General features: G+C 41.4%; 1 protein-coding gene and 1 long non-coding RNA gene across 4 annotated transcripts in view; one reads left to right on the top strand and one right to left on the bottom strand.

Moving 5' to 3' along the window:
• Positions 1–25,774, top strand: part of PIP5K1B (phosphatidylinositol-4-phosphate 5-kinase type 1 beta) — a 328,239-nt gene that overhangs the window by 284,768 nt on the left and 17,697 nt on the right. For all 3 annotated transcript variants that reach the window (XM_060155008.1, XM_060155009.1, XM_060155006.1), the window contains one exon: positions 19,817–19,934. In XM_060155008.1, coding sequence (XP_060010991.1) covers positions 19,817–19,934 — 118 coding nt within the window. The remainder of the gene's footprint in view (positions 1–19,816; positions 19,935–25,774) is intronic.
• On the bottom strand, positions 15,091–25,030 carry LOC132523608 (uncharacterized). The gene is made up of 3 exons (XR_009541586.1): positions 24,900–25,030; positions 15,560–15,702; positions 15,091–15,298 (listed from the first exon to the last, which is right to left on the bottom strand). It is a non-coding gene; the product is annotated as an uncharacterized LOC132523608 (long non-coding RNA).

The raw sequence follows: 25,774 nt of genomic DNA, 5'->3' as shown, positions 1-25,774 counted from the left end.
GCCAATGCGGAGTCGATCCCTGGTCCGGGAAGATCCCACATGCCACGGACCAACTAAGCCCGTGCGCCACAACTACTGAGCCTGCGCTCTAGAACCCATGAGCCAGAACTACTGAAGCCCATGCACCTAGAGCCCGTGCTCCGCAACAAGAGAAGCCACCGCAATGAGAAGCCCGCGCACCACAGAGAAGAATAGCCCCCGCTCGGCACAACTAGAGAAAGCCTGCACGCAGCAATGAAGACCCAATGCAGCCAAAAATAAATAAATAAATATTTTTAAGAAAATAAATAAAAATTAGGAAACTAAGGTAAATAGAGGTGACATTACTTATTCAGCATCACTCAGCGCACAAGATAGGTAGTAGCAGAATCAAGAGCAGAATCTAGGTCCTTCAACTCTGAATCCAGTGACCTTTCCACTGATCCTTTCTTAAATATTATGAGGGTTGAGGCTGACTTTCCAAAACCATTGCCCGGTGAAGTCTAAATTTATTTAAAGGAGCATTTGTTTTCCCTGAAATTGTTTTTCACTGAAACTCTGTGCCATCTAGAATTATAGCCGGGGTTAATTATAGGTTGTCAAGACCAGATACTGTGTCAAGTCTTTTAGATGCTTATTCATTATGTACTTGGAACAGGACTGACCTACGCTTTCACGATTACCGCTGGTGTTTGGTTGTTCCTGGCAATTAGTAGGAAATTGTCCTACACAGGCAGTATTGCATCAAGGGGATCATCTGAGATCATCTTTCCTGCAATGTGAAGAAAAGCGTTGGTTAAACAAAGTAGGTCATTAATACCAAGATAGATGAACTTTTGTTCATCCAAATGTTGTAGATTTTATTCCCTAAATATATATTATCTTCCCTACAAGAAAATATACACTCTTTTCTAGCTCTCAGTTTGTAGAACTAAAAGGAGTGGGCTCTCACTCTTCAAAGTTGAAATGTTCATGCAATTGTATTTTTAATGTCTGTTGATTAAGAAATTACACATGGATGTATAGATTTGATTATTCTGGAATCCCACAAGGCTCTATTGTTCACTGGCTGGTAACATTTTTTTTTAACATCTTTATTGGAATATAATTGCTTTACAATGTTGTGTTAGTTTCTACTGTATAACAAAGTGAATCAGATATATGTATACATATATCCCCGTATCCCCTCCCTCTTCTGTCTCCCTCCCACCCTCCCTATCCCACCCCTCTAGGTGGTCACAAAGCATGACTGGTAACATTTTGCCAGCAGCCATAGTGATTCCGATGGAAGCAGCAACTCCAATAGATTGTGTCCAAAATGTCTCCTAAGGTTTTCCTTTAGCGTTTGTCCAGCTGTGTGCTGGAGCCCGCTCCTTCTGGCTCTTGAGAGTCAACTGTGAAATTTTGCAAGCCAGTTGTTAAGCACAGCCATTATTAGAAATTAAATTACATAAACTAACAACTAAATGAGTTATATTTTTTAAAAGATAATACTCAAAAGTCATCCCTTCCTAATACTTCACTATATACCTACTGTTATTTGCCCTTGAGGTTGTTTATGTACACTGGATCTGTATCATGGGAATGCTATTCCATTCCAGCTCCTCAGTCAGCGACATCACATTGGTAAACTGAAGCAGAGGTATTTATTCCACAGCAATTGTCAAGCGCTATAAGTCAGGGCTAGATTTATTGTTTTGTTAATCATCTCTTTTTAAACCTTCAAAGTGTGTCATATCTATAGCCATTGTATTGTCAATAGCATGACATATTGAGGAAGTAATTTTCCATTATTTGAAAACTGTTTTTCCACTCATCAGAAAAGTAGCTCATATCATTGACAAATGAGTGAAGTTCTGACGAGTGTCTTTATTTTATTTTTGTCTTATTAATGTAAAGGAAAATACCAACCAACATCATGTTAGAACTACACAGTCATCTACTGCAATCATAAGTTGGCTGTGGATGCAGTCCTACCAAACTCAACAAAAGCATTCTATGACAATCAATTGGTTATATGGAATTGACAGTAAAGACTATTGCATGTTTTATTATTTTTTGTATATTGTGTGCTACACATTCTTTGCCAGTAAAATTTATAATAAACATATATACACACAGACATTTTTTCCCAAAATTCTAGTTGTTAAACACTTCCCAGTATACCACTCCTTATATGCCACTGAAGTCCATAAAATGTCTATTATAATTATCTTCAGTGATAATATTAATAAGAGCTAAAATGTATTCAACACGAGCGACAGACTTTATAAGAGTTACCTCACAAATGCTGGTATATTGCTAGAGGCAAGGGGCCAACGAGGAGGTAAATTCAGGCACCTCCAGCTTTAGTGGAGAAGAGGATGTTCCAAGGGCAAGAAGCGTGGGAGACACTTGCATATAAATTACTCACGTCAGCCTTGTGTTAAACAAGGAAAGTTATCATATAGATAAAGAACAGTCTCAGAGAGATGGAGTAACTGCCTAAGTGGCAGCTACGTAACACTGGTTAGAAGGGGAAACCACGAGGGGAGAACCAAAGCTTTCAGGTGCCTCTTCCTAAATCAACTCACGTGTCGTATAACTACGTCATCTAAGGAAATGCTGTGGAGGCCTCTGAATGGTAAATACTTTGAGAACATTTTTATTAATAGCCATTGAGAAATGTTACATTAATAGGATGTAGACATGCATATGAAAGATAGGCATTATCCAAAATTAATAGCCTAAATCAAACTCCAAAAATGGATAATTTAGACTTCTCCAGAGTAGGTAGAATAAATGGGAAAGGGTATAATTTCAGTGACAACTTTTAAACATTAATATTTGTATTTACAGATTGCTAAGCACATTTACACATATCAAAGAGTCAGGTATGTGAACAGTGTAAAATAATGGGTAGCCTTTTTTATGGTGTTTTACAAAGTGCCTAATCATTTATTAGATGACTTATGTGTTTTTTCTGGAAGGTAGGATTTCTTGAGCGTGACACCTGGTAAATGGCTACATATCTGACCCCAGTAAAGTCAATGGTATTCAGAGCTCCTGAACACCAGCCAGGTCCAGCCTACAGAACTGGACGCCGACCCCTGCAGGCACTCTCAACAGCAGCTGCAGAGCAGAGCCAGCATTGAACCTCGAAGGCATGGGCGAGGCCCTTCAGCAGTGACCAACATCTTCCTCATGCTTTGCCAGGCTCCCCAGGACGGGCCGTTCTGGTCCTTAGTCATTCGTAGACGCATACCACACCATGTCTGGACTGCATGTCCCACTGCCTTACCATTCTGTTGAGCCAGTATTTCTTTTTTCTTTTTAGGTTTTAGTGTTTATTTATGACAACCTGATATATTAACTTGAATGCCTATGACCATTTCTCTAAAATACTAGTTTCCCAAAAATTACATAGGAAATAATACATATGCAAAGTTTTATCGTGCTGAATATATTTGGAACTTATTATATTTCCTGTTCTTGTTTTGCATACGTTATTACAAACTGTTCTCCCCCAGAACTCTTATTTTTACAGTATATACTTTTAATAAAAATGGCATATGTTTAAGGTATAAAACATGATGAGTTGCTATACATAGTGAAATGGTTACTGTAGTCAAGCTGATTAATATATCCATCTCCTCACATAGTTACCTTTTTTTTTTTTTTTGAGACTAGGAATTGGTTTTATTTACTCGAAGTTAGCTTGTTTCTTCACTAGATTATGGACTCTTAAAGGTAGGGACTATGTTTTGTGTCTGTTTTAGTTGGTTTGGCTTGATTTTGTTTGTTTTTAAGATCTACTCTGTCTGCATCTTTCAGACATACAATACAGTATTGTTAACTACAGTCACCATGCTGTCCATTCCATCCCCAGGACTTATTTTATCTTATAACTGGAAGTTTGTGTGTGTGTGTGTGTGTGTGTGGCGAGAGCACCTGAAATCTCCTCATGTAAATGAGATCATGCAGTATTTTTATTCCTGTGTCTATAAGGCAGTATTTCTTAAACTACAGGTTCTAGAACCACCTGCTTCAGAAACAGCAAGTGGGTAAAAATTCAGCTTCCTGAGCCTGTGAATTCTAATGCATGGTTGTACGAAAACCACTATTGAAGCTAATGGGGTGTCCTGACTGTTGATTCTAAAGCACCTAGTTTTATTCCTTAACTTAAAAGAAGGGTTTTGGTGTATAAAAGGACCACTGCGAGAGGTAATTAAAGCTGAGCCATGATTTGGAAGCCAGAACAATTCCCAGTTCTTCTCAGGGATGCCAATACTCTATTCCCACCCATCTCAGCCAGCCACCTCCCATCCTTGGCAAACTAGGGCTCTGTGTGATTTCTCTCTCCTTAAGCTCCTTCTGTTCCTAATGACTCCAGACAGGGTGTTGACCTGTCCAGCAGAGACCAGTAGTTTCTGTGACATTTTCCGATTATTCCAGTCAGAGCTTATAATTAGTTTGGCCTTGGCCCGGCCACATGTGAGAAACCTTCATGTCATTATGCACCTCTTTGAAGCTAGCAGGCCCACTAAAAATCAATTCTGCTAATGGTTTTCTGATAGCCCTGAACAGTGATAATTACAGTGTACATCTGTGAGAGCAAAGCTGCCTTGTAATCTGTTCTCGTATTATTTTTTTCCAGCAGCTTCTGCAGACTTGATAGTAATTTGGATTTTGAGTAAATGATGCCACTTATGTGCTGAGGTGGTCATTTCCACCCAGTGCATGTTTAGGACATTGACATGAGGAGGACCTGAGTGGAGTCCGAAAGCTAAGGCACAAACACTATCTAGATATTCCTGGTAGGCTCAACAAATGTTTGGGAGATTTTCCTGGAGTGCCTTACTTTTTAAAAACAGGAAATGTAGTGTTTAGCAAAGAAAAGGAATAGTACGTTTTTCAGGTACCCAAATTATAAATTTCCTGAAGGTTAAGTTTACTGATGTTATGGGCTAAGGAAAGGAAGGGAAAGTTAGTGAGCCCCAGCCCACTGGCCAAGGCAGGGTTTTCCTTTAAGCATTTATACCACCTGTACTAGTTTGCTGGGGTGGCCGTAACAAAGTACCACACGCCGGGTGGCTTGTCTCGCTGTTCAGGAGGCCAGGAATCTGAGATGTTGACAGCGCTGCTTCCTTCTGAGGACTGTGGGGATGAATCTGTTTCATGCTTGTCACCTGGCTTCTGGTGATTTCCTGGCAATCTTTGGCATTCCTTGGCGTACAGAGGCATCACCTGGTCTCTGCCTTTATCGTGACATGGCATTCTCCCTGTGTGCATGTCTGTGTTCAAATGTCCCCTTTTTATAACAACACTAGTCATACTGCAGTAGGGCCCACCCTACTCCAGTATGACCTCATCTTAACTAATTACATCTGCAATGACCCTATTCCCAAATAAGGTCACATTCTGAGGTACTGAGGGCTAAGTTGTCAACATACAACTTTTAAGGGGATACAATTTAACCTATAGCACCATCTCTCTGAATAAGGATTTCTTTTTCTGGAATCTTTTTCCCCAGTCCTGCTAGGAAGTAAGTGTAAAGAGATTGCAGAGTATCTGACTACAAACCACCACCCGTGGAAGTCACGTCATTGAGGTACAGGGTAGGGGGTAAGGGTGCTGTGGTTCGGAATTATTTGTTCACTTTATCTTAAACCCTTATTGGTTCCATTGGCTTACACAGCACGGGCATGTCCATTTCAGCATACTGTATTCCTGATAGGCTGCTCTGACCTCAGACTTGGTTTTCTGGGGAAGTTGAAAGAGGGCCAACTAGGCTAAGGATCAAAGCTTTTGAAAGCTGGAAGGACCTTTCCGAGTTCAAAGCCCTGATTTTTACAAAGGAGGAAACCGGGGCTCAGGGCAGTTAAACGGCTTACCCAAATACAGCACACACCACACTTAGTGCCAAGTTAGTACCAGAAGTCAGCTACCCTGCCTCTTGTTCTAGCTTATTCTTCCACATACCATGGAGGCCATGGGTCCCCTGTGATTTAAAAGGTCCCAGTTCCTGTTGCCTTTGTGGTGCTTTTCTCTAGCTAGAGTACTGTTTTCAGTGCATGCCACTTATCTGAGGGTGTTTGCATGTTTATATTTGATAATAATGATATATATATAGTCATTTTCCTCTTTTTAACATCTATCATCTCACCAACTTTTTTGAAAGCTCCTTAAGCCAGTGACTCAGCCATGTGAGAACTGTTTACCAACTTATTTTTCACTTTCAGCACAGTACCTGGATGAAGTAGGCACTCAGTATACATTTGAATGGATGACTTATAGTTTTGTGAGTAGAAAAGCAGATACTGTTTTTTCATGCAGACAGTTCATTGTTGAAATATAATTTGTGTACAGTAAAATGCACAAATTTTAAGCGTATAGTTTCATAAATTTTGACAAAAATGTGTACACTCCATTAACCATCACCCAGATCGAGATAAAGCATATTCCCATCATACCAGAAGTTCCCTTCTGTGCCTTCCTAGTCATGACCCCTCGAGGTCAAGGAGACATTCCCCTTTGTTTTCTCCTGGAAGCTGAATAGTTTTAGCTTTCACATTTTGTCTGTGATCCATCTCAAATTAATTTTTGTGTATGGGGGTATCAGAGTTCCTCTTGCTGTTCTCTAATATCTATTCCTGCCTGTCTTAAGTCAGATAATCAAGACTTATTTATAGTAATAGATTTGTCATTTGGAAACAGATTTATATATGTCCTTTTTCCTTTTATATGATTAAACCATTGTTGCTGGGGATATCTTAGGAACATAGCAAAGGGTGAATTTTTGGCAGTGGTTGGACACTTGAGGGAATATGTGGGGCATTGCTCCAGAGTCAGGCCTGGGTTCAAATCCAGTGCCACCATTTATTAACTGTGGTTAGATACGTTAGCCTTAAAACTCACATGTACAAAATAAATAGGAAGAGACCCAACCTAACAGGGCGATCTTTATTGTTTTAATCTTTATTGGAACATAGTTGATTTACAGTGTGGTGTTAGTTTCAGGTGTACAGCAAAGTGAATCAGTTATACATACACATATATCCACTCTTTTTTTCTTTTAGATTCTTTTCCCATATAGACCATTACAGAGTACTGAGTAGAGTTCCCTGTGCTGTACAGTAGGTTCTTATTAGTTATCTATTTTATATATAGTACTGTGTATATGTCAATCCCAGTCTCCCAATTTATCCCTCCCCCAACCTTATCCCCCTGGTAACCATAAGTTTGTTTTCTACATCCAAGATTCTACTTCTGTTCTGTAAATAAGTTTATTTGTACCTTTTTTTTTTTTTAGATTCCACATATAAGTGATATCATATGACATTTGTCTTTCTCTGTCTGCCTTACCTCACTCAGTATTACAATCCATCCATGTTGCTGCAAATGGCATTATTTTGTTCTTTTTTATGGCTAATATTCCATTGTATATATGTACCACATCTTCTTTATCCATTCCTCTGTTGATGGACATTTAAGTTGCTTCCATGTCCTGGCTATTGTAAATAGTGATGCAATGAAAACTGGGGTGCCTGTATCTTTTCAAAGTACAGTTTTCTCCAGGTATATGCCCAGTAGTGGGATTGCTGGGTCGTATGGTAGTTCTAGTTTTAGTTTTTTAAGGAACCTCCATACTGTTCTCCATAGTGGCTGTTCCAATTTACATTCCCACCAACAGTGTAGAAGGGTTCTCTTTTCTCTACACCCTCTCCAGCATTTATTGTTTGTAGATTTTTTGATGATGGCCATAGTGACCGGTGTGAGGTGATACCTCTTTGTAGTTTTGATTTGCATTTCTCTAATGATTAGTGATATTGAGCATCTTTTCATGTGCTTTTTTGGTCATCCTATCAGGAGGATCTTTGGTGATTAAACGAAATAATGTCTGTAATGCAATCATCACAGTATAAACATCACCGTCAATGAGGACTGCTAGCTTTATTTTTTTTTAATATCTTTATTGGAGTATAATTGCTTTACAATGGTGTGTTAGTTTCTGCTTTATAACAAAGTGAATCAGCTATACATACACATATATCCCCATATCTCCTCTCTCTTGCATCTCCCTCCCACCCTCCCTATCCCACCCCTCTAGGTGGTCACAAACCACCTAGCTGATCTCCCTGTGCTATGCGGCTGCTTCCCACTAGCTATCTATTTTACGTTTGGTAGTGTATATATGTCCATGCCTCTCTCTCGCCCTGTCACAGCTCACCCTTCCCCCTCCCCGTATCCTCAAGTCCGTTCTCCAGTAGGTCTGTGTCTTTATTCCCATCTTACCCCTAGGTTCTTCATGACTTTTTTTTTTTAACATATTTATTGGAATATAATTGCTTTACAATGGTGTGTTAGTTTCTGCTTTATAACGAAGTGAATCAGTTATACATATACATATGTCCCCATATCTCTTCCCTCTTGCGTCTCCCTGCCTCCCACCCTCCCTATCCCACCCCTCTAGGTGGTCACAAAGCACCGAGCTGATCTCCCTGTGCTATGCGGCTGCTTCCCACTAGCTATCTATTTTATATTTGGTAGTATATATGTCCATGCCGCTCTCTCACTTCGTCCCAAATGTGTGTGGGAGGATGTTGAAAAGAAAAATAAATCTCCTAGAGATATATGGTGGAAAAGTTCCCTAAACTTGGATGGGGGTTCCTTTTTGAAAGCATTCTCCCTCCAGCCACCACCCACACACGTACACACGTTTTCCTCAGACGGAGGGCCCTGACCTCCTTCCTCTGCTTGCTTCTGAAGCTGCTGGTCGCAGGAGCTCAGTTGCTGCCAGCTCTCTCAGCAGCTGTGGCTTCCGGTCCCCAGAACTAATAGACCTGGCAGCACACTGTTTGCCTCTCTCTTTGCCTGCCAGTTCAAAGTGCTACTCTTTGTGTTCTGTCTACAACAGTGTTTGTGCCTCAGGTGTCACTTACGCAGGGAGAGACGAGGGTTAAACCCAAGTGTTAGACCCATAAGGCAGCCATTGCTCAATTCCAAAGAGAGAGCCTGCCGCTCTGCTTGCCTTTATTAGAAACAGGCAGCCTCCTTGTCTAAAAAGAGCCGAAGTGGGAAAGCATGGAAGTGGCTGAAAAGGAGAGAAGACAGAAAGAAAGCATCAGGTCCTTCTGAAAGCCTCCTGTCTGGCAGGGTAGGTTAGGAAAGTGAGCGGTAAAGCATTCTGGATGCAGTGACCATGGCCAAGGGCTTCCCACCTCTCTGGGTCCATACTTGGCGGGAGGGGCGTGGTGGGGGGGGTCTTGCAGATGTGCCTGGACACTCAACCAAGGAGCTTGGCATGAAGGAGATGCTCATCCTGGCACAGGCATGAGACTCGCTGCAGGCCGACACTATCCCAGCTGCAAATAGGCACCCCGGTGCCAGGGCTTCAGAACTCCAGACCCTAGAGCAGCCTCCACCCCCAAGCCACCCCAGCCAGAGGTGAGCTTTTCCAAGAGGGGCATGTGGCCTTGCCTTGATCATCACATCAGAAGTGCCTGAGTCATGCTGGGGTGGGCCTGCCCATACGCAGAGTGTGTCTCTAGGACTGAACAAGTATTAGTAGCCTTTAAGTGAGACTAGGCTATACTTGTCGATTTTCTCTGCAAGTAGAGCTTTCCCGTCCACATTTGTTATCATCAGTCAGTGTTCCGGTAGCTAAACTTAGACTAGCAGAAAAAGAATTCTTTCCAAAGTGTTATGATAAATCTGTCTATGCCAGCAGACCTCCTCAAACAAACACCCCCTCCCCCCACCCCCAGGAAACAAGCAGAGTCCCGGAGGTAGAAGTCATAGTGATACTGCAGGTAGTTTATACAGAAGAGCATTACCCTCTGTCTGCCTTTCTTTCACTTGCATGTTCTGGCTTGGTCCTCTCGATGGCCCTGGGAGGTGGGCTGGACAAGGACTGCCGTTCTCACTTTCAGAGGAGGAACCGGGACCTCAGGGTCATGACTTGCCCAGCGTTGTAACTAATAATCCGAGAAGCAGGGCTTGTCTTCAGGCCTCCACACTTAGTCCAGATGCTCCCTGGGTTTTACCCACATGGCATTCAGTCCATTTCTAAAGGGCAAAAACCTCCAACCATGAAGCAGACTAAAACGTGGTAGGAATTTGAGCAAAAGTTTAAAAAAAAAGAAAAAAACAGAGAGATTCCAGTTAACCTTGATGATGGGAACATTTTTCTTTGCATGGCCCAGCAATCATGATTTTGAATCCAGAGAGGGAAATGTAACCCTAACACACTGTTGGCCAGGCATTAACAACATTTACATAGTCATAATAATATTAAACTCTGTGTATTGATTTTCTAATTTTAGAATCAGTCCATGGACAAGCAGGAAAAATTGGTTATAGCTACAAGATAAGAATAAAGGAATATAAGTATGACTAGCCAAGACAAAGTAAAGATTTTTAAAGATCTTTTTAAAGTGTATCTAATACAGAGTGAGAGAGGAAAGCAGGGACAAAGAGTAAATAATATGGGAAATTAAAGATATATGGTTTGTGGTTGATGGACTAGAAAAAGTTATTAAGTATATGATTTACAGTTACACAATAAATAAAATATAAATAGCAAATGTTGGGAGGAAGTACGAAGTAGGGGTAGGCAAACATCCTTTATATTGAATCAATAGATGCTGCCTTGGGTTGAGAATATATTTTATTCCCTGATTCATCAAAAGATATGAAGGGAACCACCAGAAGGGCTAAAAAGAGAAATGGTGAAAGGTGCCGCCTTTGGGGAGATGACTGGGGTGCAGGTGAGAGCAGGAGGTTGTTTATTTCATCATAAGTCATCTGTATTGTATGATACATTATGATGTTACTTTGACCAAAAAGAAATTAAGGCAGTGAGAGGATGACTTTCAAAAGACAGAAACTGTGCTTTTAAAAGACAAAAACCCTATGTTCTCTGAGCAAATGCCTTCAGGAGAATTAGCTATAAAACACTCATTAGGTCTGCAAACAGAAATCAGAGTGTTCCAGGCTACTAAATGACTGATGTCTGTTTTCAGCAGTCCAGCCAGGCTAATGCTCTCCAATGAAGCCAAACTAATGTTGCTGGTAACAGAAAGGAGCATTTTTGTAAATGACAGAGAAGCCTGTGTGGCATCAGAGAACCATTAATGTCAGCTCCCAGAGGGAGCTAGGAGGACAATAACATTCCCCCTCCTTGTACTGCTCTTACCTGTGACAAGTTTGTGATGTGTGCAGAGACCAGAGCACAGAGCAGCTGAAGAATATTGGCAGTTCCTCTGCTTTTACAAGGGAGGAACAGAACTAGATAGATTAACGGTTTCCTGAGCACCTTGTTGCAAATTAGGTGCAATTAGCCCTCAGACAGTCTCAATTGAGGGAACTGTGGCAAAACTTGATGGTGCAGAACCCAGGCAGCCAGCCAGACTTTTAAACCCATTCATGTAAAATTGCTTCTAGACATGGATCTTCCCAAGCTGCAAGGCTGAGGAATGGCAGGCCCTCTGACTGGATCGCTGGGTTTGGAAGGCATTCTACCCAAGAGAGATGCTCTCACTTAAAAGTGACCCTTAAAACGGAATCTGGAAAACTCTCAGCCAGAGAAATTAGAAATTGATTCCAAATAGGCTTGTGCCCAGGAAATCAACAGTAAGAAAACAGGGCAATAGCAAGAATATTTCCCAGTGTCGGAACTGAAGAGAAACGAACATGAAATTGATCAGTGACATAAACATTTAAGTGAAAATCCCGTTTTAAAAAAATTTATTTATTTTTGGCTGCATTGGGTCTTCATTGCTGTGCCTGGGCTTTCTCTAGTTGAGGCGAGCGGGGGCTACTCTTCGTTGAGGTGCGTGGGCTTCTCATTGTGGTGGCTTCTCTTGTTGCGGAGCACGGGCTCTAGGCACACGGGCTTCAGTAGTTGTGGCACATGGGCTCAGTAGTTGTGGCTCGCGGGCTGTAGAGCACAGGCTCAGTAGTTGTGGCGCACCGGCTTAGTTGCTCCATGGCATGTGGGATCTTCCCGGACCAGAGATCGAACCCGTGTCCCCTGCATTGGCAGGCGGATTCTTAACCACTGCGCCACCAGGGAAGTCCCGAAAATCCCTTTTAGAACATATCTTACCTTTCTACTTGGGGCCTCTTCAAAGAAGGAGGAATTTGCTGTCGGCTAGAGATGCCTTTATTTAGGTTGGATGGTTTATTCTTACATTACCTCCCTACTCTTTTAATAATTGCTCTTCATTAATTTTTTAAGTAGCAAAGACATACACATTCAAAGTATAGTATAAAGGTTCTTAAAGCCCAGATAATACTTTATGTCCTTATGTGAATCATTTTCATGTATAACCTTTACTAACCTCTTTGCTAAAAATAACATAACGGAATGTTAAACTGAAATATTTTTACTATCAGTTTCACCAGAGACCCAAAACAAAAGCAAGGTGTGAGACTGCAGGACATGCAAAGGAAGTGGTCAAAAACCGTTAGCTGACCACCACCTCCAGTCCCTAAAAGAAGTTAGAGAAGCCAAGAAGAGTTGGCAGTTTGAGTGTGATATTTGGAGAGAGCTGTCAGGGAGTGTGGGTGCCTGTCCCAGCCCAGGGAAAGGGACTTCAGTGGGGCTTCAGAGGACTTGCTAGTGTGTCCCATGGAGTATAGGAGACCTGGATGTGTCCCCTAGTGTCTGACTCATGCCTGAGACCCCAAAATCTCCAATGGCAGAGCCCGGAAAGTATGCTGCTTGGAAATGGTCTATGCCACTCACTCACTTCTCTCCCTTCTGTGCTTTATTTTTCTCCTTGGTGCTTTTGACCAACATACTATGTGTTTTAGGTATTTTTCTCGTTATCTGTTCTCCTCAGTGCTATGTAAGTTCCATGAGGCAGAGATCTCTGTTTATTTTAATCTCTGCTGCATCCTGGCACCTAGAATACAATGCGCAACAATGGCTGTTTGTGTTGTACAATTCGTTATCACTCATCACTCCAACAATCCTGCATGTTTGGTATTATTATTCTCATTTTACATGTGGGAAACTGGAGTTCAGAGGGGTTAAGAAACTCATCCAGTATCACACACACAGCTAAGAGGAAGAGCCAGAATTCAAAGCCAGTCATCTGATTCCAAAGTTCATGCTCTGCCTGGAATGCCTTATCTGCTCAGGTATCCGTTTCCCTAGGGTGTATTCTCATTCTTTCTTGGGCAGTAGGTAGGACCTAATCTAAGAGTTTTAGGGAAGTAAAATGCCAGTTCTGTACTCTGATCTCACTCAGTACATACTGAATAATGAAGATAACAAATATTTTTTAAAGATTAATCAATTGATTATATAGCTTTTGCTATTTTTTTTAACATCTTTATTGGAGTATAATTGCTTTACAATGGTGTGTTAGTTTCTGCTTTACAACAAAGTGAATCAGTTATACATATACATATATCCCCATATCTCTTCCCTCTTGCATCTCCCTCCCTCCCACCCTCCCTATCCCACCCCTCTAGGTGGTCACAAACCACCTAGCTGGCTGGTCTCCCTGCGCCATGAAGCTGCTTCCCACTAGCTATCCACCCTACGTTTGGTAGTGTATATATGTCCATGCCACTCTCTCACTTTGTCACAGCTTACCCTTCCCCCTCCTCATATCCTCAAGTCCATGCTCTAGTAGGTCTGTGTCTTTATTCCCGTCCTAACCCTAGGCTCTTCATGACATTTTTTTTTCTTAAATTCCATATATATGTGTTAGCATACAGTATTTGTTTTTCTCCTTCTGACTTACCTCACTCTGTATGACAGACTCCAGCTCCATCCACCTCACTACAAATAACTCAATTTTGTTTCTTTTTATGGCTGAGTAATATTCCATTGTATATAATGTCAGATTATTCTGAGTGCATTTAATGGGACTTTATAAATGCCTGATTATTTATATAGAGCTATATATTTATATGTCATTTTGTTTTAAGTATTACAACATTGGAAGCTTAAATAGCTTTGTTGTTCTTGTGAACTATTAGATATTTATTATTTTTAATAATGAATATTAATTACTTTTTTAAACTGTGGTAAAATATACATAACTTAAAATTTACCATCTTAACCATTTTTAAGTGTACAGTTCAACAGTGTTAAGTACATTCACATTGTTGTGCAACCAATCTCCAGAACCTTTTCATCTTGCAAAACTGAAACTCTGTACCCATTAAACAACTCCCCATTTCCTCCCTCCCCTCAGCCCCGGCAACCACCCTTCTACTTTCTTATCTCTGTGAATTTGACTACTTACATGAGGAAGTAGGTGGAATGATACCACCTATAGGCTACTGTGAAAAATGCTGCTGTGAACATGGGTATATTAGTTTTAGGGTTACCATAACAAAGTACCACAGACTGAGTGGCTTGAACAACAGAAATGTATTTTCTCACAGTTCTGGAGGCTAGAGGTCTGAGATCACTGTGTCAGCAAGGTTGGTTTACTCTGAGGCCTCTCTGCTTGACTTGTAGACGGCCATCTGCTCCCGCTATCTTCACATGGTCTTTTCTCTGTGTGTCTGTGTCCTAATCTCCTCCCCTTCTTATAAGGACACCAGTCATATTGGATTAGAGCCACCCCAATGATCTCACTTAACCTTAATCACCTCTTTAAAGAGCCGATGTCCAAATACAGACACATTCTGAAGTACTGGGGGTTAAGAGTTTCAAGATATAAATGGAGGGTTGGGGGAGGCACACATTCCAGCCTATAACACTGGGGGAACAGAAATGAGATTGCCGGCTCATATGGTAACTCTTTTAACTTTTTGAGAAAGATAGATATGTGGCTTATAAAGCATACTTTACCTGCTTACTTTTCCTCAAACCTTTCTGGCCATCATCACTCTTCTCAAACAGAAGATCTCCACAGCTCATATCAAGCTCACAACAGTCCTGCATGTTTGGTATTATTATTCTCATTTATCCTCAAATCCTGCATTTGTTTATTATTATTCTCAAATCTTTATTAGTATTCTCAAATGTTTATTATTCTCAAATCCTGCATTTGTTTTTGCTGGTTTACATGATGATTTTCAAGCTCCTAGGTACATTGGCCTCAGCTCCCTCAACTTCTGCAGTGGCACATTTCTAAAATTTCATCACAGATGACCATAGAAAAAGTGTTTAATTGGAAAACAGAGTTTATATCCCAGCTCTATTCAACTGCAGTGTGACCTTGGGCGAATTACTGTGCCTCCTCGGGCCTTAGTCCCCTCATCAGCGGAGTAGGGATGTTGGGCTGACACGTACACAGAGGGGCCAGGCAGAGGTGATGCAGATGGGTAGAACAGGCCAGGTGTGACGCCGAAGAGAGCAGTGGGGACCCTGGGGAACCAGAAAGGACATGCCGCAACCTCATCGCTACTCAGAAATGTGGGCTCAGAGTTGCCTGCTCTTCTCGTTTCTCATAAGAAGCTGTGGAAAACTGGGTTTGGTAGGAATTTCCTGTTTCTTAATTTAGCAGTCATTCAAATTAAAAAAAATCTCCTTGGGCCCAAAACACACTTCTCCCAGCCAGACTGGTTCTGTGGGCCAGCAATCTGCACCTTGTAGGCAAAGCATCCTCCAGGATAAAGGTCCCCTTACCTCTGCTCGTACTTCAGCAGCACTGGCCCTGTGACACTGCAGATGGTCAGGTTTCCCCAGCCTGCACGCAGCATCTCTCCACCTCAGGCCTTGAAATCGCAGAGCCCAACTCTCTCATGTCAGGTCAACTAGAATTTTTTTCTCTATTAGGAAAAAGAAGATGTTTTCTGAATGACCGGCAAATAAATCGGGGGTTTATTCAAAACAGGTAATTCTAAAATGTATGTAACCTAAAAATATCTATTCCATCACATTTCTGATATTTCTAATACTATGTACTGAGAGATCAAGCTTAGAATCATGACCCTTGGTGGGAATATACGTTGGTGCAGCCACTATGGAGAGCAGTATGGAGGTTCTTTAAAAAGCTAAAAATAGAGTTATGTGGTACATATGATTCAGCAGTCCCTCTCCTGGGCATATATCCAGAAAAGACAAAAACTCAGTTCGAAAAGATGCATGCAACAATGTTCATAGCAGCACTATTTACAATAGCCAGGACATGGAAGCAACCTAAATGTCCACTGACAGATGAATGGATAAAAAAGATGTGGTGTGTATATATGTGTATTATGTATGTATGTATGTATACACACACACACAATGCAATATTACTCAGCCATAAAAAGAATGAAATAATGCTATTTGCAGCAATATGGATGGACCTAGAGATTATCCTACTAAATGAAGTCAGACAAAGACAAATATCATATGATATCGCTTATATGTGGAATCTAAAATATGACACAAATGAACTTATCTACCAAACAGAAACAGACTCATAGACATAGAGAACAGACTTGTGGTTGCCAAAGGGGAGGGGGGGAGGGAGAGGGATGGACTGGGAGTTTGGGGTTGGTAGATGCAAACTACATTTAGAATGGATAAACAACAAGGTCCTAATATATAGCACAGGGAATTATATTCAATATCCTGTGATAAAACATAATGGAAAAGAATATAAAAAAGAATGTGTATATGTGTATAACTGAGTCACTTTGCTGTACAGCAGAGATTGGTACAACATTGTAAAACAACTATTCTTCAATATAAAAAAAAGAATCATGACCCTTAGGTACCTCATGAAACTTTTTTAAAACTTTATTAATATATATTTCACATACTACAAAATTCACCCATTTACAGTATACAGTTTTGTGAGTTTAGTATATTCACAAAGTTGTGTAACTGTTACCAGAACCTAAATTTAGAATGTTTTCAATGCTTTAAAAAGAAACCCCACACCCAATAGTAGTCACTCCCTATTGCCCCCTCACCCCTACCCCTGGCAGCCACTAACCTCCTTCTATCTTATAGATTTGCCTCTTCTGTACCTTTCACCTAAATGGAATCATACCACATGTGGTCCTTTACGACCAGCTTCTTTCACTTACCGTGTTTTCACGATTCACACATGTTGTTGCGTATATCAGCGCTTTGTTATTTTTTATTGCAAAATAATATTCCATTGTATGAATTATTTATCCATTCATCAGTTGGTGGACATTTGGATTATTTTCACATGTTGGCTATTATGAGTAATGCTGCTGTGAACATTCATGTTCAAGTTTTTGTGTAGGCATATATTTTCATTTTCCTTACGTATATACCAAGGAGTGGAGTTGTTGGGTCATATGGTTTTGAAGATACACAAAACTGTTTTCCAAAGTAGCTGCATCATTTTACGTGCCCATCAGCAACATAAGAGGGCTCTCACTTCTTCACATCCACCCCAACACTTTATCATCTGTCTTTTTTATTATAGCCGGCCTAGTGGGTGTAAAGTGGTATCTCATTGTGGTTTTGATTTGCATCCCCCTAATGAGTAATGATGTTGAGCATCTTTCCATGGGTTTATTGGCGTTTTGTATATCTTTTTTGGAGAAATGTCTATTCAGATCCTTTGCTCATTTTTAATTGGGTTATTTGCCTTTTTGTTTTTTTACTGCAAGTGTTCTTTATATAATCTGGATATAAGTTCCTATGAGCCTCACTTTTGTCCCCCAAATTTAAGGATGCTCAGAATATTCTGCTTACTAAGATAGGAATTATTCTAATACATGTGAGAAACAGTGTAAATAACAGGAGGTTTGTGGGGTTTTTTAAATATGCTTGATTTTATCAAATTTGGCCATATGCTACTGAGGAAATCTGGTATTTTTTTCTGTAATCATATTATATCTTAGCTAAAAGAATCGATAAATGTACCTATTAAACCCCAAAGAATACTCTAATTTTTTTTCTATTTTAATTTAGTCTTAACCATGCTAGTGGCTCACTCATCATCTCCAAAAATAAAACAAAGATTGAAAAATAACTTGCAAAATGGATTTACTCTTAGGGAGGTGAACTCTGGATCACAAAAGGAAAAGAAAAAGAGAAGGATTACTTTTTGCTGTATTTTATACTACATGTGGTGCTATTAAAAATTAAATTTAAAAAGAAAAAGCACTTCTAGAATATTCTTGGTTATACCCTTAATCTTAGGATGGAAATAGTTAAAAATCATAAGGAAAACCTTAGACAAAAAGAGGTAAACTTAGATTTGAATCTCATCAAATAAATTATATGTTTACAAAATAACCCAGAAGACAGTAGAGATTTTTTTAATTGTATCAAATGTGAACCATACATAATTTCCGACCACTTTGTTTCTTGCTTTGCTGTTTAAGTAGATAAAGCATTCATCTCTCTCATAAGGCTTAACCAGGCTGAACTGTTCTCTACACACGGGATTAGCGAGTGGCATCTTAGCAGTTAAAAGGCAAAAGCCAATTAAAACCCATCACTGCATCCTTGCTCTTGATCCAGAAAATAACCTGAGCAATGTTCATTACCACACAGTGCCTCTCCAAACAGCATGCCTTGAAACCTGATGGTTTACTTAACCCAAGAAATCTGTGAAGGTTTACAATATAAAGTCATCAGCTCAATGGAAAAAGGCCACATTCACCCTGCTCTTTAAAATCAATCAAAACAGACTCTGTTTCCCACATCGTATAACCCATCTTGGGTTTTTGAAAAGCAAGAGGACTTTTTACCTGTGTCCAGAATTTAAAGAGAAAATATATCAAGCCAAGGTGAAGTGGCTTTCATCTCTGAATGTCCACATTCTCAAATGTCACCAAATGGAAGACCTATGGGAGATCCCCCCTTCTCATTCCTCTTACTACTAGTTTGGATTCTTACAATTTTGCATTATATGTTATATAAATGAACCTGATTTAATAAGATCCACACAATTCTTTTGACGATTTTTTTTAATATTGAAAACCTCAGAATTTCTATTTCATGTATCTTCAGTTAATAGGTAAACATGTACACAAGTAGAATTATGTGTAGTCCCCAGACTAGGGGAGGGCAATAGTCCTCAGTAGTCGCCTGTCCAGCTGGGAAGCTCAGACGAAAAGCCCAGAGGATGACTTAGATGGAGAGTTTTCAACGGGGTGAGCTCAGAGCTCAGCCCGAAGGGGTGGCAGCCCTGGTGATGGGGAGTGAGCGAGGAGGCCAGTCTTCTGCACTCGGGCTCTCAGCCCTAGTGCCCGCTGCCAGGTTTGTCCCACGTGGCCGACAGCCAGCCCCCTAGCCCACCTCTTCTAATATCAACGTCACACTCTTCCACCATTGCTTGTAGATATTTTGTTCCTGCCAAACCATCACGTGGAAATTTCCACAGGTTAAAAACATAACTAATTTTTATTTCAGTGGGGGAAAGATTGTACATTCCTTCAATCCTTCCTTCCTTCAATCCTACAAGCCCAGGAGGTTGGGCTTTCACCAGCCCCCCATGCTCCTTTGAGAACCATGGATGTAATTGAACCTTTCATGCCAACAAGAAAAAAAACAATAGAAATCATCCCTGCTAATGAGGCACAAGGTTATCTTCTATAAACTAGCAAAGCATCAGTACTGTTGAGAGAAGAATTTAAACAGTGAGAGCTAACTGTTCAGAGTCAGAGATGATTGGTGGGCCTCTAAATTCCCAGCAGTCCACGCTCACAAGGCATGGAGCCCACAGATCACCTCTCAGAAGTGTGAAGTGTCTCACGCGCTGAAGTAGACAGAGAAAGGCACTGTCAGTAAAGCCAAATCCTTGAAACTCAAGTGAGCATCTCTCTAGGTATAACCATATTTCCTTCAAATGCCCTAAATTTGTTTTCTTGCCCCAAAGCTTTCCCACCTCAGCCACCACTTTGGAGAAGTCCTTTGATTTTTTTCTGAAGGTCACATGCTCATCATTCTTCTTTATTTTTCCAGTAAAGGGTTACCTTCCAGTTCAACCTTTACCTTGGAAGAGGGGACCATCTACTTGGCTTCTGAGCCAAACGCTCTGGAAATGCAGGATGATAATGCCTCCGTGCTTGATGTCTATTTAGTAAGTAATTTCTGGTTTCTTCCCCTTCCCCTCCTGGTTTACAAATGGGCCTGGGCCATGGCTCACACGAGAACAAGTTCTGTGAGATCAGACGTGCTTGGGTTTTAAAAGAAATAATAGCACCCTGTCACTTCTACAAGTGGTGTGTCTTTTCACAAGCCGTGTCGTCCCACAGTTCCTGTAGAACAGCACACAAAAGAGTATCTAGCATAAAACCCTAAATCACTGTATGTGATGAGAACAAATCCCCTACTGTTGAAGCCAAGTGGGGCGCCTCAGTGTCACTGCCCACAGTTATGTCTTCTTTTATTTATTTATTTGGGGCTGTGCTGGGTCTTCGTTTCTGTGCAAGGGCTTTCTCTAGTTGTGGCAAGTGGGGGCCACTCTTCATCGCGGTGCGCGGGCCTCTCGCTATTGTGGCCTCTCTTGTTGTGGAGCACAGGCTCCAGACGTGCAGGCTCAGTAGTTGTGGCTCACGGGCTTAGTTGCTCCGCGGCATGTGGGAGCCTCCCAGACCAGGGCTCGAACCTGTGTCCCCTGCATTAGCAGGCAGACTCTCAACCACTGCGCCACCAGGGAAGCCCGAGTTATGTCTTCTTTGACTCAACTGTATCCACTTGTGTGTGAATCTTCTTCGCCTTGGGCTTACTCCCTTGATAAATTGGTAGCCTAAGAGGCACAGAACCAGGTTATGAGAAGAACCTGAATTCAGTGCCAAATGATCTTGACTCACTCCCTCCCTCAGTTGTCACCAGCTGTGTGATCTGGGCAGAAACTCCTCGTTACCGAATTAAGTCATATGGACTGTGCCCAGGCCCTAGCTTGGCTAAGGCCCTCTGCCTCAGCTGGGAAACGTTCTTTTTCCATTCGGGTTTGTGTAGCCAAATAATGAAGCTGAGATCAATGCGGCACAAGCTTGATTCAATGGCCAAAAAATGGAGAAGCGAGAACTTAGTTCACAGATCAACTTCTCACCCACGTGGTGAAAAGGATTGTATTTTAAAGAGTAAAGACAAAGGGAGGAGGAGTGAGGCTAATGATGGAGAGGCAATCGCATTAGTCCACCTGGGAAGGGGCAGGGCTTTTCGAGGGAGTGGGGTGCCACTCTCTTTTTATCCTTTTTTGGTCCTTAATCTCCGGTCGTGGCCACCAGTAGGTGAATCATTGAATTCGCTAATGTAGTAAAATCAGTGTATAGTGAGACTCAGGGTCTGTCGGAGGTCAGATTTGGCGCCATCTTGGTCCCTGCTGGTTCCATCTGATGTTTTTGTCTGTCGCTCCCTATAACTTCCTTTCTTATCTCCAGACCCTGTGACTTAAAGATTTATGTTAACTCCTGCTAAAGGTGGGGAGTTGGTGGGTTTTGAGCAAGGACCTGGTGCAGCTCTGGCAACACTCTACGTGTCCTTATTGGCCAAAGGAGGGAACTAACACCTGCCCTCCCTACCTCACAAGGCTGCTTGGAGGATTGTGAGTGATCACGTATGGGAACACCCTTTAGTGCGCCTCAAGCTGTCTGTGGAGGCTTAACTGAATTGTTAGCTGAGGCCCAGAAAGATACCCCGATGGTCTGGACTGCAAAAGAGGAGACTGAGTATTTTCCTTACAAAGTACATCTCACGCTCATTCTGCACGCCCCTTCCACCTGCACAAAGTCTTGTGAAACGGGCAAGTGCTGATTCCGAGTTTGCTACTTTTGAAAGCTTTGCCGAGCCTGAGCAAACACTCTCCATCACTCTCCATGTGCAGGCTCGACCTTGGGCATCAACACCACTCGGTGTGTGTCTATAGCAGCACATCTCCACGCCCCCATCCTCTGCTTCCCTGTATCCCCTAGCCTTGCACTGTATCTCCTGAAGTGTACTCAGCAGGACATCAGCCCCAAATTGCTACTCCTCAGCCCAAAGCCTGGCAGCGTCTTCCCACCTCTCCCAGCGCACCATCCAAAGTCCTTAAGGCCCTATGCCTATCTGGTCTCCCCCGCCTCTCTAACCTCCTGCCTTCCTCTGTGCTTGCAAACGCTGTTCCGGTCACACTGGCCTCCTGGGCATTCCTCCCACAGACCAAGCACATTTCTGCCTCAGGACCTTACTGTTTCCATCTGGACACTTTTTCTCAGCTGTCCCGCGCTTGCTTCCTCCCTCCCTTCAGGTCTCAGCCCAAACATCTCTTTCTCAGATGAGCTTTCCTTGATCCCCTGTATAAAACAGCAACCTCCTCCCCACCAACCATTGTGAGAGGATTTTTTTGTTTTTACATGGTAAATATCCCAGTTGTGGTACACGGTCTTTTTGCACTGAACAATACTCCCCCACACTGCCTTCACTTTTTTAAAAAAGTAGGTTATGGGCTTCCCTGGTGGCGCAGTGGTTGAGAGTCCGCCTGCCGATGCAGGGGACGCGGGTTCGTGCCCTGGTCCGGGAAGATCCCACATGCCGCGGAGAGGCTGGGCCCGTGAGTCATGGCCGCTGAGCCTGCGCGTCCGGAGTCTGTGCTCCACAACCGGAGAGGCCGCAGGGTGATAGGCGCGCATACCGCAAAAAAAAAAAAAAAAAAAAAGTAGGTTATACTGCAAAATCCTTGCAGAAGAGTTGGCTCCCCTCCACAACCAAGAAGATAGGGAATTAACTAGGAAAAAATATACGGTATTTTTAAATTTTTCATCCGGAAGTAGAAATCAGGAAAGCTGAAAGACCAGGTGAAATCTCATCTTCCTGAGCTGAGGGCTCATGCCACTTGCGCGTATCTTTACAAAAAACCAGATTTGCACCAGCCGGGGGCCTGTGATACTCCTGAGTGGAATGTAAAACCACAAGGTAGTTAAATGGCAGTGCTGGCGCCTGTTCCTTATCTGTTACCCCTTATTCCTTTGGTAGAAAAGTTATCTTATTCATTGTTTTGATTGTTCCTCCTTGGTACTATCAGTTTTATTTCTAAGAATGTTGCTATTTACTTGGTTTTATTAGTGTCTAACTTTATTGGGTTTTTTAAATGTCTTTATTTGAAATTGAAAAGCAAAGCACTTCAGAAGAGGATAATGCTTCCTCAGAAGCCATAGGGAAAAGCCACAGCATTTAATTGCTGCTTGTATTGAGAGCATTTGAGGACCAATTAGAAATATCATGGGCCTTTAGAACTGAAAGAGATCGCGGTGGTGGTTAGCTGGCTTGTGTGGTCAGCTGAGCAGTCTTCCTAGCACAGCGTTTGTTGTGATTCAGAAGCATTGGAGGACAGGAGAGGAGAGGGAAATCGGGCTGTAGGAGGGTAACAAGACAGTAGAAACTTATCTCACCAAGCTTGGAGAAAAACTGATCTAGTTTCATCTTATTTTATAGCTAATAACAATAAGCTGTGAAATATTTTGGGCATTTTCTTTATTTTACTGGCGTATAGTTGATTTACAATATTGTGTTAATTTCTGCTGTACAGCACAGTGATTCGGTTATACATATATACATTCTTTTTTATATTCTTTACCATTATGGTTTATCATAGGATATTGAATATAGCTCTCTGTGCTATACAGTAGGACCTTGTTGGTTATACATGCTCTATATAATAGTTTGCATCTGCTAATCCCAAGCTCCCAACCCATGCCTACCCCACCCCCCTTCCCCCTTGGCAACCACAAGTCTGTTTTCTATGTCTGAGTCTGTTTCTGTTTGGTAGACTTTGTGCTTTTATTTTGTTTTTTTATTGACGTATAGTTGACTTACAATATATTATTTTAGCTTCAGGTAATTTGATACTTTTATAGATTATACTCCATATATATTGATAGTTATAAATATTGGCTGTAGTCTACATTACATACATCCTTGTAACTTGTTTGTTTTATACTTAGTAGTGTGTAACTCTAAATTCCCTTCACCTATCTTGCCCCTCTTGCCACCCCTCTCCCCTCTGGAACCAACAATTTGTTCTCTGTATTTATGAATCTGTTTTTGTTTTGTTTTATTCATTCCTTTATTTTTTTAGATTCCACATACAAGTGAAAACATATAGTATTTGTCTTTCTCTGTCTGATTTATGTCACTAAGCATAATACCCTCCAGGTCAGACCATGTTGTTGAAAATTCTCATTCTTTTTTATGGCTGAGCAATATTCCATTGTGTGTGTGTGTGTGTGTGCATGCGTGTGTCACATCTTCTTTATCCATTCATCTATTGATGGGCATTTAGGTTGCTTCCATAACTTGGCTATTGAAAATGATGCTGTAATGAACATAGGGGTGTGTATCTTTTTCATTTTTTTCTGGATATATACCTAGGAGTGGAATTGCTGAATCATATGGTAATTCTATTTTTAATTTTTTGAGGAATCTTCATACTGTTTCCCATAGTGGCTGTACCAATTTACATTTCCACCAACAGTGTACTAGGGTTCCCTTTTCTCTACATCCTTGTAACACTCATTATTTGTTGTCTTTTTGATAATAGCCATTCTGACAGGTGTGAGGTGATATCTCACTGTGGTTTTGATTTGCATTTTAGTGATGTTGAGCATCTTTTCATGTGCCTGTTGGCCATCTGTATGTCTTCTTTGGAAAAATGTTCAGGTCCTCTGCCTATTTTTTAATCAGGTTGTTTATATATATAACGTTGAGTTATATGAGTTCTTTATACATTTTGGATATTGACCCATTATCAGACATATCATTTGCAAATATCTTCTCCCATTCAGTAGGTTGCCTTTTTATAGCATAGGATTTTGAACAATAATTAGAATGGCCAATATGAGTGCTTACCATATGCAGGCACTATCCCAGTGCTCTTCTTATGCTAGCTCTTTCATGAAGGTGTGTGTTATATTTGTCTCCATTCATGCAGATAAGGAACCTGAGGCTTAACTGATCAGCTCTCAGAGCTAGTAAATGGCAGAGCCAAAATTCAAATCCAGCTCCTACCTATGCCCCCTATCACTGTAGTGTTAACCATGAAGCACCATATCACTGTAGTTGTTACTGATTGATTGATGTGTCCATCTCATTGGAATCATGCTCCTCATGAAGGTGAGAGATGGATCCAAAAAAGAAGTGAGGGCTTCCCTGGTGGCGCAGTGGTTGAGAGTCTGCCTGCCGATGCAGGGGACGCGGGTTCATGTCCCGGTCCGGGAAGATCCCACATGCCGCGGAGCGGCTGGGCCCGTGCGCCATGGCCGCTGAGCCTGCGCGTCCGGAGCCTGTGCTCCGCAACGGGAGAGGCCACAAGAGTGAGAGGCCCGCATACTGCAAAAAAAAAAAAAAAAAAAAAGGGAGAGTAGTTTTTATCAAATTCCACTTTCATCTTGGTTTCCCTTCTATTTTTTCAAGTTTTAGTGCCACAGTTCTTAAACTTTTTAATCTCTGAATCCCTTTACATTCTAAAAATTGAGGATCCCAAATAGCTTGTGTGTGGGGGGGTTATAGCTATGAATATTTTATATTTTTAAAATGCGAAAATTTTACAATACTCATTCATTTAAAATAGTAACTATTAAAATGTTAAATAAATTTTTATGAAAATAACTTTTCCAGGACAAAAATAAGCTTAGTGGGAAGAGTGGCATTATTTTTCTTTTTTGCAGTCCCTGTTGTGTGAAGAAGCTGGATTCTCATATCAGCTTCTACCTACATTGGTCTGGCATGCTCTGGTACACGACTGTATTCAACGGGGCACCCATGAGAGGGAATGAGAATGAAAGGGTAAATCACATCTTAGCATTAATAGGAAAATAGTTTGACCTCATGGACCCCCCCGAAATGGTCCCCCACACCATTGTTCTAGTACTTTAACTTAGTCCTTTCAACTCTTGCAGAATCAAATAAGACAAGAATTAATTAGAAATAGGCACCAGGATA

Source organism: Lagenorhynchus albirostris, chromosome 7 (genome assembly GCF_949774975.1).
Source record: "Lagenorhynchus albirostris chromosome 7, mLagAlb1.1, whole genome shotgun sequence".
In the NCBI taxonomy this organism is placed as follows: domain Eukaryota; kingdom Metazoa; phylum Chordata; class Mammalia; order Artiodactyla; family Delphinidae; genus Lagenorhynchus; species Lagenorhynchus albirostris.
This window is presented reverse-complemented; position numbering and strand designations above follow the sequence as displayed.